Source organism: Leptosomus discolor, chromosome 8, assembly GCF_034619465.1.
Source record: "Leptosomus discolor isolate bLepDis1 chromosome 8, bLepDis1.hap2, whole genome shotgun sequence".
Taxonomy (NCBI): domain Eukaryota; kingdom Metazoa; phylum Chordata; class Aves; order Leptosomiformes; family Leptosomidae; genus Leptosomus; species Leptosomus discolor.
In genome coordinates this window covers 41320655-41334900 of record NC_141398.1, presented here as the reverse complement: position 1 = coordinate 41334900, position 14246 = coordinate 41320655, and the positions used below count along the sequence as shown (strand labels likewise).

The following is a 14246-nucleotide window of genomic DNA, read 5'->3' as shown; positions in this document are numbered from 1 at the left end:
AAGAGTAAACACTCTTATCTCCTGGCAGATTGTCCGGATGGAGGATGAACAGCTCCACAAACACATGTAAACTCGAGAAGGTGCTGCATGAATACATTAGGCTCCACACTGTTCAGCTGCTGTTTGTGCTTTCTTGGCCTACCAGCTGGCTTGATCTCAAAGATCTCTGTGCCACACCTTCAACATACAGTGTCTCTCACCTTCTCTTTTGTACTCTTTCAACTAATCTGTTACTTCTCTTCACCTGTATTTAAATAAGCAACCCTCTTCTCCAACTCCAACTAACTGGGAGTTAGCTTTGTTGTAAAAACTGGCAAGGACATGGCACCTGTAACACCATTCATTCATATTTTAAAAATCAAATTTGGTTTCAATATAGTGAAGCAGACAATTCTCAATGGCTTTAAAAAAAAACCAAACATACAACACTGCTTTACTTGAGCACAGGACATAAAACCTCAGTTTCACATCCTATTTTAGTCCTCTACTAAATCCTTATCTCACAACACCAGGGTATTTAACTTACATGCTATAGATATGCTATCTGCATGCTCCATCCACACATCCTGCAGTTATAGAAAATGCTCCCTCTCCCTAAAGCAACCAAGCCATTTCCTCCTCCAGAGATTGCACACAGTTCTCACCACCCACTGACTAATGAATCGGCACGCTCACAACAGCCACTGCCACCGATGAGACCAACTTCATACCCCCCCCGGAAACACCAGTCCCCAGTGAAGTGGTGCAGTCCCCTCCCTTCTGTTTTCATTTTCCCAGCACACTGGAGCAAAACGCATTCTTTCAGAAAAGGTTCAGTTCTGAGTCACCATCTGCCTCATCACATACACATGTCTGCCCATTCATAACTGCTCACACAAGCTGCCTTTTTCTTGGCTGAGCCAAGTACGTACGCCTCAGTTTTGATCCCACCTTCCTCTGATTCATACCCCACTCCTAAAAATTTAAACAGCAGTCTCCCCAGTGACTTCACGTACAAAACAGTGACCACTAAGAAAGAAACAGCTGTAAACATTTACTCCAAGTAAGAAAGATGTTAAATCAGTTAAGGCTAACCTCATCCTTCCAGCTTCTCTTAACACAGTCTGTATACAGGGCCAAGTGAAAGGAGACTACCTATTATAAGCATTCAAATAAGAAATTATGTATTCATGTACTTTCTTTAACAGAAATCTTAAGGAAGTATACATACATATTCATAAATAAAATGCAGTGGTCTTGCCATAAAGATTTGAAACACCTGTTCTAAAAGGTAAAATACCTCTCCAAATACCAAGACTCACTCTCATACCACAATCAGAGAAGGTTCCCTAGCCTGAGTTTCAAAAAAGGGGACAGAACATGAGAAAGAAAGCAATCTATGAAATGCAAAAAAAAAAAAGGCAAAAAAAAGCAAAAAGCTTTTCTAAAACTTTGCAACAGCACGTATACACCAAAATCCTCAATTACTCAAGGAACAAGACATAATAGTATCTTCATTTCTTTAACAACTGAAGTTATAGCAAAAGCTGACAACTCCACCTGAGGCTTCAGACCACACTTAAGATATTGATCACTCATATTTCAAAAGAACCTAATAAAAACCAACCAAGTTATGGACAGATTTACAGCATTTATCTGACTTTAAGTTTGGTTCTGAAACAAAACCCTTGTAATATAGTTCTAACTGGTAATGAAACAGTAGGTAGAAGTAGTTGAAAAGAATCCCATTTAGAAAGTTACTGAGTGACAAAGTCTTTTTAGTGGTTTTAATCTTAAAACAATAGACACATCACCACAAATAAGAGCTCAAAAATCCAACAAATTTAGATCAATTTTTCTGTCTCATACCTCAAAGCATATCATTATTATTCTTCCTTCGAACACAAAATGTTTTCTAAATTATTTTGAAAACTACATCTTGAAACAGCTTCCACTATATGAAAGCGAGGTTGTTAAAATTTAGACCTCATACTATTCTGTAAAAATGTAAAAGGAAGTTATACTTCCTGACAAAACAAGAGTCTTTCCTAAACAAGTGTACATGGATGACCCAACCGTGGCTTTCAAGATGAATACAACTCTTAAGTTTCTCAAGGGTGGCATCTATGTCGCAACCATATCACAGCACTGACAAGAGTGATGTCACCCAAGCATCAGTTTTTACAGAATAGAAGAATAATTTCTGGAAAGAAAGTTTAACATTCAAAATGAAATAGGGTTACTCTATTTCATCAGCTATGACAAAAAAGGTTGATTCCTCAAGCAAAACCAGAAATGTTAACAAAACAGTATGCTTGCTAAAAGTCTCAGTCTAACTGTCATGCTTAGGAAAAACAAATAAAATGAAGAAAATAAAAGTTCTAAATGCAGTTTTTCATACCACAATGTTTTAAGATCACAAAAAGCAGTGGGAATACAAATTCACTGACTGTGAGAAACAAAGTATCTTGAAGAAAAAAATTTGCTGAAATCCAAAATATCCCATGAACTGCTAACAGCCTGTATTTAAATTTTAATAGCAACAAGTGAAGACAGCTGAGCACAGGGCTAACTACTTTATTATTTGCAGGGGTTTGTTGTACATAAGCAGTTAAAATTGTTCTTAAAAATTGTAAACCCCTGTATTTTCTCCCTTTAGAGCAATACACCCCTGGTTCATCCTGCTTCTGCTTGAATTAAAGTTGCAACTATAATTTAATTTCTCAGAAAGATTCTTAGTTTAGACTGACCCTTATAAAAACACTGTACCTGTCACACTCAGGAGACAGAGGAATACAATTAAAAAAAAAGTTTAAAAAAATCTAAGTTTTATACTCTTAGATGCATCTCCCCCACCTCAGAAATCTGTAAATTTATACTTGACTACATATACACACTAATGGCAAAGGTGATTCAAGATATAGCTTAAGCTTTTCACAGCCAAGAAAGAAAAAAAAAAAAAATATCAAAACACTCCTGCAGCAAGTTCCATTCAAGAACACTACCACCACCAAAATCTATTTTAGCTCTCCGATTATAGCAAAAGGTGTTTGGATCAGAAGTGATAGCATTCCCTTGGTGTGTCCCCTGAGGAAAGAATGCACTCCAATTCACAACTGAAAACCATCTCAGAAAATACTTGCTACAATTTTCAACTTCATAGCAAAACATGATGGTCTGGTGTTATGGACTTTGGCCGTTTAAGTATGTTTATATAGGTCGCCTGGTTTTATTAAAAATGTCACTAAAGTTTCAGAAAATGCCCACCTAGATAAAATTCAGATGCAATACAATCCGTTTTTACAACTCTCTATAGAAAAAATATCCATGTATGGACTCACACTAAAAGTGTCTTTATAAATAGTATCAGAGCTGTGATAAAACCTCTCTCAACATGCCTTCTGCACTACTGAAACACTACAGTGACAGGTTTTGTTTTGGTTTCTAAAACTTCAGAAAGAGAACAGCAGAAGAACCTTCCTCACTTCACTGGAGAGACAGAATTTACAAGACACTTTTAGAAAACCTGACATTTTTATGGCATTTTGGCAATTGTTTGGTGGGTTTTTTCTGCATAGTTAGCTCAACTATGTAATCGTGACCCCTTTTCGAAAGCAGATCAAGGTTTCATTAAATTATGAAATTACTATTTCAGTTAACTAAAACCCAAGTCTGTAACTAAGAACAGATATGAAGCATTATGGATGTGAGAACAAGTGTGATTAAAATCTGTGGAGGCTACAGCATTTTACTCCTGGATTAAGATCACTGGTCAGTACTTATGCTTAGAAGCTAGCAGAGAAAAACGCTAAAATGCTACCGCAAAGAAATTATAATTTAATAACAAGTAAGTCTCCAGACAGTTCATCGTTCCAAAATACTGCAATTGCTGGACTGAGCAGTAAACATACACTACACTTGACCAAAACCATCAAAAACCCCCAATACAAAGCAAAAAATAGGTGGCTTCTTGTTTTCAGTGTCACTACAAGGTCTAATGCCTCCCAGTGCGAAATGTGTCTCATGGTCAGAGTCACTCCATTTCGCTTCAAAAAGAGAAAACTAACCACACAGCTGGAACCGAGAATCAACAAAAATGCAAGGAGCAGAATATAAGATAACCTGAAAGGCAAATACCTGCTGGGCTTTTCCCCCATGAAACTTTTTGTCAGTACATCTTTACCACTAGATTCTACATGAGAAAGACAGATGGATTTTAAATCTACTCTCCCAAAATGGCATGCACTAAAAAAGACGCCATTTTTCTTGCAACATTTAAAAAGAATAATGTTTTCGCAGCAAAATATTGCTAGGAGACTGCTGCTGGTTTGCTGCTGTAAGTATGCATGCATGTAACCGACCAAATGCTTATGCTCGCAAAACCAGTTAACTAACAGGGACACACAGAGTTTTCTGCCACATTGACAGAACACACTTTCCAGATGGCAATTTCAAAACTGGCTGGGAAATTAGTTCTTTTCAAGCTTTCAGAAAAGAGCACAGCAAAAAGCAGTTATAACTAGAAACTCCAACAGAGCATTAGAGAGGTTTATCTAAAACACATCATTTACACACCGTACTACCTGTATGCAAATATATAGCCTATTAAACCTGTATTTTTTTAACTGAAAATTTGAAACACGTAATGCAAGTATACTCAACTAGAAGATACCAGATTTTGACAACATGGGCAAGCAACTAATAAACACCAGCCAGGAACTGACCCGAGCAGGAGAAGGGCAAGAAAAGTTGCCTCTTCTGCCCTTTGGCTTCCATTACTTAAGCACTCTCACAGCCTTAACCTTCCTCCTTAACCAGGACTCGAGTCTGCAAAAACTGCATGAACACTTATTCAACAAGTAGTGCTTCATCAAGCCTTAAGAAAATGCAAGTTAGTAATTTTTTTCTCTTTTGTATATCATAACTACTAGGTAGCTTTCGTCATCCAATAAAATTTCAGTGTCATAATTATTCTGTAGAAAACTATCAGCTTCTGCAGAAGAACTCCTGCATTAGCAATGGCTGGGAATTTCCTTTAACAGAGTACCTAGCACTTTCAGATTCATGTTTATTACGAAGCTGTCCAAACAGCAAAATCCTGAAAAAAAAATCACTACATTTATAAAGATACTAAATAATACAACTACAGCTTTGGTTAGCCACTACGCAAGAATTCTTCCAGCACAAGACCAGAATCAACACTGTATGATCCATGTGAGAGGGAAATGGATTAAAATTCTTATGCACTATTTATTTCTATTCCCTATAAACCACCTACTGATTCATTTTCTTGAAGTTCAAAAAATTTATAGCGGACATGAGCTACACTTCCTGAAAAGTCTGATTCTCAAGTTCTAGGTATCAGAATAGAGCTTTAAAAAATTTCATACTGCTTCTCTGAATGCTTTCTCAGGAAAATACCATCCTGTATGTTACATGAACAGTCTGTTGAAAGACCTTTTGAAGTAAGTAGAAACATCAGCCTTCTGGTTTGCTGTAACTAAAATCCTGATAGACTTCTGCTATGAAAACCCAGCAGACTACCAGTCTGTGCAATCACATTTAAGGGTACTGTACTGTGATTCCCCTAGTTGGAGGCACCTGGAGATGAGATGATTGCCCACTGCTCCTCCACCCAAGTGAAAATGCTTGCCCTCACTATATTTAATAAATAAATAATAATAAAAAAAAAATTCAGAGACATGCGAGCTTTATAAAGAAATCCCCAAATGCTCTTCAGTAGCATGAGAAAAAACACACTACTGTAGCTGTTTTACTTTGTCTGGATGCCTTCTTGCCTTAGTTCTCCTTTTCTTAAGCATTCTTTATGCTTGCAATAGTTTTCCAAAAATAAAAAGAAAAGTCCAATATTGCCTCTACTGAAGAATGTAAACTTTTCCCTTCTTATCTATTTTATTTTTTAAAAGAATGCATTGGCTGAAAAGAAACTAAACATTTCTTCTTGTCACCTCTGACCTGTTTTGTCAGACAATGCTGGCTACTCCTCAACAGCCATCAAGAGATACTTCACCAGGACATAAAAGCCCTCATCAAGTGTTCCTGAGCTGCCTTTTTCCCTAGATTTCAGACCCAAAGTATCTGAAATACGTGACAGACAACACTTTGTCCTTGGTCACTGTATTTCAATAGAAAATTAATGAGTTTAATGACTCTTACTATAAAAATTATGTTAAGTTTACGAACTCCTTTTGCCACCTTCCATAGGTTTTTATGTTCTATATTTATACTGAGGTAAACACATAAAACAAGTTGCACACCTGAAGTCCCACAATATAGGGCTGCTGCCTGCAACTAAGGGAAGTATCTTACACACAAAGAAGGCAGAAGTTCTCCACAGACTCCTCAAGTACCTACAATTTGCATCTCATATACAAGTCTAGATATTACTGTAACAGAAGATATACAGACTTTCTGCTTAGTCAAAACATCTGCAGCATCAGCTATTCTCCCCAAAATTATCTTTTCATGAGCACTCATCTTCTTGAAATAGCAGTCTTGTGCAAGAGTCTTCATTTTTTCCCCCATATTATTGTCACAGTACGTATTTCACTAGGCCAACTTGTTAAACATCAAATACGCAATTATGCAAGCTAATTAGCTCATTTTGTTACTTGTGCTTTGGATAATAAAGCTTGAAAAAACATTTCAGTAACTTTCAGAAAAATAATAGTTTCTTGTAGCAAATGTTTCGCCATCTTATTGAATTTATGGGGGTTTTTTATGTGAAGCATTAAACAATTTTCACAAAGAGACATCCTCATCAGCAATGCGCTTATTTTTCTCATTCATTTATAAGAGCAGAGAAGCATAATGTAACAACTTTGCTTCGTAAGCAGAGACTGATACGCAAACAAAAGGATTCAACAATCCAAACGTCTGGATTTCTTCCAGGATCTATGCTGCAGAAATCTCAAGTACTGCTTTCATCCACACAGCAAACATCTGTCCTTATATATATCTGGGTCCCAAACACATATTTAGCTCGCTAACTGGTTTTGTTCCTTTTCTGGGAAACTTTAGGATGATAGTATGAATGAATTTGAGGTCTTGTCTATTCAACTCTAACGGGTGCATTTAGACCACTGGAAAAAGTTCAAGGTAATATATAAAATTTGACTGAATAACTGCTGCTGCAACATGTAATAACAGCTAAGCAAAAGCAGGTTTACTGATGGCAGATCTTCAGTACTTAGGACCTACAGAAAGGGTTGATAGGAAGGCAAAACAAACAGCCCAGCCACACTGTAAGTAGCGTTGATAAACATCATTTCAAAATGGCATCGTCACTGCATGCACTGTAATACATGAACAAGGCTATGTGCAGCAACAAAAGTATCTAGGAGGGGGAGAGTGAAAGGATTACGGGGAAAAGGCTGCAGATACTCATCACATGAGGGATGTCTGGTGTGACTCATGCTCTAGTGGCAGAGGGCACCCTGTGATAAATCACTCTTCAGGAACAACCGTCCAAATCTCAGCCAGTGGCTGCTTGCCAGCACAGGACAACACATACCTAACAAGCTACAATCTCTGAAGATTTCTCTTCCCAAAAATCCAAGTTCCTAACTGTTAATAGTGTATAAACTGGATGCAGACAGAGGCATCTCCCAATTTTGAGGGATAGTGAATTAACAAAGGTACACTATGACTACCTGGTTTCAAATGGAGTTTCAATTAAGTAGCTCTCCTCTGTGCAACAGCAGATCATGAATAACACCCCAAAATACTTAGGCAATACAAGAAAAAGTTTCAGTCTCCTCTAAAGCAAAAATGGTATAGGAGCATAAACAAAGAAATTATGCATCTGGGGGAAAAAAAAAAAAAAGAAACTGAGCAGTCTGTGCTAAATAAAAGACTCTTAAGCACAAACACAAAAATAAAATCTAGAATCATAAGCATCTATAGAAAATGAGTATTTTACCCAAACCATATAGATGATCTGGATGAAAACTGATCAAGGAAAGTGGATTCTTCTCATTCACCAAGCCTTTGCAGGACTCTCATCATGTAACTTCAAGAAAAAACTAAGCTGTTTATCCAGGCCGGGTACAAACCGGATACACCACCAAACCCATTTATCTGCTGTCAGAATAACCGCACACTGACTTTCTTGTTTAAAGCTTATAGAAATAGCCTAAGAAAGATAAAAAGGAATGACAGCGACGTGGGCTTCATCAGGGCAATACCACTTCCCTTGGCTGAAGCAGGCAAAAGCACCCTGAAGGGCCCACGCATACAGACAGTTCAGCAGCTGATGTGCCTTCGCTGACCACCAGCTGCTCTTCACAGGAGAATCTCTCCCAGTTACCACAATGTTTTGGGGTTGTGGAGCCATGAGGTAGACCCAAGTAGAAGATGAACAGTTGTTTAAGGGTGCTCAGGAAAAGCACCAGCTCTGAGGACAAGCACCAGTCAGATCTCTCCTACTCAACACTCCTGAAGTAAGCTGAAACTACACCAGAAGAGGAATTCTGTATCATTCTGCTGCCATGAAGGGAGAGAACAGCATAAAAATCTGACCCAAAATACTGTTATCCTAACCCACCAGTGCATTAAGTGACTAGCTAAAAATCAGTCAAGGAGTGTACAGGGCTACACAAGAGAAGCATTTACGAGCAGGACAGCTCCTGGGAAACAAAATGCCCTCACATATTAAGAGGCTATCCACAAAGAATGCCAAGATACCCCTAAAAGGTTGACATTTGCTAGTTTTTTAACTAAGTTAGATCTTACATGCCTATATGCCTCCAGCACACACAAACAGCTCTGCAAACTTTTGATAGGTGACGACCAACTCTTCAGGGTTGTAGCACTGTTTCCTGAAGTGCTTTAAACAGAGACCTTCACAATAATTTGAAGAGGCATTAAATTACTGCAGACCAAGAAAAGGATGAAGTGAACTCTTAAGACCACATGCATCTCACAGCTGAGATAGTTTGCCCTATGTGGTGGCACACCACAGTAGGTTCTTTGCTTAACATTATGGCTCTAGCATTCTTTCTTCCTTCCTAAATCCCTAACATCACACTTCCTTTCCCACTGATCTGGAAAAAAATTAAACTCAAATCCTTTTTGTCCAGAGATTCAATGGATCGCAGGGAACACACAGAAGTAAACTGCTACCTGTGACAACATTTTAGATGGTGACAATGCAAAAACCCCAAATACTTCTGGACTGAAAATACAAGAACTTAAGGAATATGGCTCTTTAGCACTACAGTGAGAGTAAAACAGGAGCTGAAACTGTAAATCAGCTTCCCATACACCATTACTGATTTTTTAAAAGTAAGCAAAAGTAAGGTAAGAAAAAAGAAAGCTGCTACTCCAACTAGGTTTGAATGACAATGTTTCATCTAAATTCTTCAGAAAGTGGTGGGGACCAAAGAAAGAAAAGAAAGCAAAACTTCCAATTCAATACAGGTTGGCACTGATATTCAGATAGTTCTCAAACTAAGCCTTCACTTTCCAAGCAAATTCCACTGGTTACACCGTGATCCTATGGTTGTCTGGAAATTGCATTTGCTCAGAAAATGGAACGGCCAATACACCATCCCAATAATCTACGAAGTTTTACTGCTAAAGTCAGAAAAAAGAAAGTTGATTCGGGGACAAGTCCTATCTCTCAAACCTCTAGTGAGAAAACAGGACAAAAGTGGAAAACCGGTGCTGTTGTCTGCCATTTAAACAGTTTTTATTCAAATCCAGCACCTTCCTTTCTCAATACATGTCTGTAACTGCTCTATTGTCTACAGCAAAACAGAGATTTTCAGGTTTTTATATTCATCCAAGCACTTAACATCAACTTATAGCCAAATAAAATTTCCTAGTTACGACAAAAAACTGCACGAGTACAACTCGGCACCTTCAGGAAGAAACCTGAAGTCCAGTAATTTTAGTCATGACTAGAACAAAGTTAAAGGTCTAAGAGTAGAAATCCTAGCTACATCACGTATGTGGCAGACCAGGCCCTCTGAATCCATTTAAATTATGTCTGATATGCTTTCCTCCAGAGCTGCGGAGTTCATAGTGCATTGCGCTGAAATAAGCCTGTGTTGAAGACTCTGGTTTACGAGCAACTGCCACTGAACAGCAGACAGGAAGTTAAGCTGCAGTAGAAGCAAGCTAGAGAACAATATTATAAATGGGAGGGGGAAGTAAAACAACTTCACACACTTCATCAGGGTAGTGACTTGTATTTAAACAATAAAAAACACTATCCGAGAACTAATATTCTTTCAGGTAAGAAAGACTAGAGCTATATAAACTTCTCAAGTAACAAACGAAAACCGGGGACATTTTATCTCACTGTGAGAAGTATATAAAATTAATCATGCAAAAAAAGTTCATCACACAGTTCTTAACAAAACACGGGGACTTTCAATAAAATTAGATTTTAAGAAGAACTGAAGTCCACATGCACACACAGTTCAGCCTGAAGTTCATACGGTACCAGTATAAAACTGAAGTAAAAATTTAGAGAACTTCATTAAGCACAATAAAGCTCAGTCTAAGTAACTAATCATACCAAAGAACCAAGGTGAAAATAAGTTCTCCATTTCATTCTTGAGTTCAATGATGCGAGATTTCAGGCAATACTACACTGTCTGCCTCAATTTCTTAACAATATCTACTCATTCATTTTTTAAAAAAAGAAACAAACAAAAAATTGCCAAACCAACCTGGACATTAGGTGACAACACAAAGGATCAGGAAGCCTTGGTATGGTTCGGATATCCAGAAACAGGACATACACTGAATTAGACGCACCCCATGCACACCCACAATGAAATACAATGTTTGATCATTTTTACAATCTAGGGACCTATTTTTAGTGCTACTTTTTCTTTTGCTATGACAAGCCTGAAAAATTGCTCAGATACACAATTAAATTTGCTACAGGTCAAAGATAGCAAAGAATGTTAAAGCTACCTCAAAAAAACGCTAAGCTTGAATTTAAGAGGAGTAGAAACATTAAGTGAACACTTAGCTATCCAGTTCTTGAATTAATGAAGACAAGGTATCCACTAGAGGCCTGCCTACCCACCCATTGTGAACATCAGATGCATCAAATTAATAAGCAAATTAAGCATACACAGAACTCCTCACTTAAACAGCAGAATGAAAAACCTCAAGCATATGAAGTAAACAGTCACAGAATCCCAACTTTCACATGGATTCACAAGGGTGTTGCTCTTTCTAAATTTCAATTGTTTAAGAAGCAATTCTAGCAGACACTGCACTGGTAGCTTTGTCAATCTGTGTACAAAACTGCTTAGGCACAACAGTGACATACTTCAATTCTGGATAAACTATTTTGGGCCATCATTTGCTTAGCCAAACGCTGAAGCAGAATTCCCGAATAAAAATATTTTAGCACTGGTAAGTTTATCTACATTCTAGATCTCAAACTAATGCCTAAAATAATAATTAACTGACAGCTCCCCCCATAGCCTTTTTTTGTACATATAATTAAAAACATGCCTTGCTGGCTGAACTCCAGTGATGAACAAACACACATTATGCACTACCTCAAGAATCAAAGTTCATAAAACAATGTTGCACAGAGCTACAAAAAAATCACATGGCATTAAAAGACTGTTGAAGCCTATGAAAGAAATTCTTAATAAAACCAAACGACAAGAATCTATAGAGGACAACCTCAGACAATTCATATGAAACACGTAACTGTTGCTGTTGATAACATAAGAAACACTCTCCCACTCTGCTCACTCCTCTTCTGAAGCGATGGGAGTGGCTTACTTTCACACAAGTTTAATTCTGTGCAGAGCAAGCCTGCATACACACGTGATTCACACTAATAAAGTTTGATTACAACAGTGAATTTGTGATTTGTTCATACTAGAGCATAACACTTCCCATTTATTAGTTTGTCCACCTCTAACCTCATTCAGATGGATTCTTCTAAACATTTTAGTGAAGCACTCTAGAATTTACTGTAAACACACATAAAACAGGGAGCAGCATTCATTAATGAGGCCCATGTTCTATTTTAATACACAGCGTATCTACCATGCTCTTACATGATTAAGACACAGGGAAATGGAAGTAGTTCAGTACTTTAAGAATTCATTCAGATAAAACAAAGTTAAAAAAACACAGGAGTAAATAAAATTAGTTTTGAACTGGCAAGAAGAGAGACTTCAGTCTTCTTACACATTACAAGAAAAATTCCTCATTCAATTGTGAGCCAGAATCAATATTTTTCAATAAGAGCCAGATTCAATTCAGTTTCCTTAGCAAAGCAGTCAGCACCCAGCATAGCCAACTTCACTGCTTCTCCCCCAATCTGTCAAACTTCTGCAAGCCTCAGAGAACTGAACGGAAAACAATTTTTTTCGAGAAAGACTCATTAACTTGAATACCAAATACTGTATCTGCCCTCAGGAATTTTTTTTTTCTTCCAATAAAGTTTTCCCACTATAGGAAATATTTAGCTTCCACCTAGCAGCATTTAAAAGACCCAATATGCCATTAAACCTAAATATGCTTCAATAAAAAAGTTTAGGCAGAAGCAAGAATTTTGTAGTCCATTAAAAGACTTTAAAGTAAAATTAAAAAAATTACACGGAAATTAGCCTGAAACAGAAGGCTATGGAGGCTTAAGCACGGGTCCAAACCTACTGAGGTCTGCAGAAAGTCTCCTGCTGAATTCAATGATCTTTGGCTCAGTCCCAAAGCATCTACAGTAGCATAGGTAAGAGACAGCATCTACATTTTAAAGTTATGTTTTTCCTGTAAAACAAAACCAGCTGCAAGTGACTTCAGTACCTTTATTCTGATGAGACTAAGCAAGGTTTCTGACTTTAAATCTAATACAGCTTCACAGTAACCATCACTGTCATTAGGGAATCCTAGCTTTCAATATCAGTCTATGGGACAACCACCTTAGGAAAAAAAAATACTCAGAAATCAATTCTGAAAGCAATGCTTCTTCTGCATTATAACTCGTGGTGAAACTGAGAAAATAAAGATTCACGAAGCAACACACTGAATCCTCACTCTATCAACTGGCAACCTAAGACCCAATGAAGTAATCTGTTCAAAGCACAAATTTTCATTAGTCTATCACAATTTATTGGCCAAAATCTAATTTCTAAACTGTTTTAGAAGCACCTATTCAACACCAAATTTAAATTGTTCCCCAAAGTTTCATCATAGCATAACAGCAGAAATGAAGTTATGTTCTTCAAAATAATAGAAAATCACCAATACTGCCCACGTGTTTCCCTCCAGAAATACTAACATGCTTTAAAAAAAAAAAAAAAACCAGACAGATTTTATCCTACCAGCTTTCAGTTGTACTCATGTGACTACCTACATGCACCAAGATGTGAAATATTAGTAATTTTGCATCATACATGCAGTCCATACTAATGAGATCATAAGCACAACATAAAAATTTCTTTCAGTCACAACAATTTCCTTCTTACCTTGCCTCCTTCTCTTTCAAAGTCGACATATTCCCGGGTCGGTGTCTGTCGCTGCTCCCCCTGCCAGCTGGCCGGAAAAAACTGGAGAGACAGATTGGTTCCTGTGGCCACAAAAGCCTTTTAGAAAAATCAATACAAACAGGATCAGGGAGCAAGACATTACATAAATTATGCAGGCAGTCATTTATTTTTACATCAGTTTATGTCTTAAGCCAGGCAGCATAGAGAATACTTAAAGTCAAAAACATGCACTCATCATTTTTCTTAAGTATTAAGTTACAAACATCTGATTCCATTTTGACAACATTTGCCATTGGCTGCTTCAGATATAAAATACAACATGGAATCAATACTTCTTTCAAATCAGTTTTGCTGACATTAGTCTGTTCTTTCAGTTCTGCCTAGATACCCTGCACTGACTTAGTACCTGCAACATTAAAAATTGCCCATGCTTTTTAAAGAGCTTGCATATCTCTAAAAGAAGTAATGCTGAAGGAAAATGAACTCGTGAGAACTGTTACTAGGAACAACTTTCTTTAAAAGACAAGGACTTGTTTTCTTTCACAATCTACTTGTACTTAGATAAACACTTATCCGAACTGAAATGTAAATATTCCCATTTTATCATCTACAGGCAAACAGCATCAATAGATAGCTCAATTTAACTTTATAGGATGAAGACCTCTTGCCACACTAAGACACCAGTGAAATTGCAATCAGCAGATGCTGTGTCAGTGAGAATAGGCAACTATAGGAATTCTTCTCAGCTGCAGCCCTCTGTAAAATCATTAAAGG

The 14246-nt window shown here is 37.4% G+C and overlaps 1 protein-coding gene across 4 annotated transcripts in view; it reads right to left on the bottom strand.

Moving 5' to 3' along the window:
* CBFB (core-binding factor subunit beta) overlaps positions 1-14246 on the bottom strand; it is a 41313-nt gene that overhangs the window by 22698 nt on the left and 4369 nt on the right. For 3 of the 4 annotated variants that reach the window (XM_086469302.1, XM_086469303.1, XM_086469305.1), the window contains exon 3: positions 13452-13568. The exons of the other annotated variant lie outside the window; for it this stretch is intronic. In XM_086469302.1, the coding sequence (XP_086325428.1) occupies positions 13452-13568 (117 nt within the window). The remainder of the gene's footprint in view (positions 1-13451; positions 13569-14246) is intronic. 4 annotated transcript variants of the gene reach the window in all.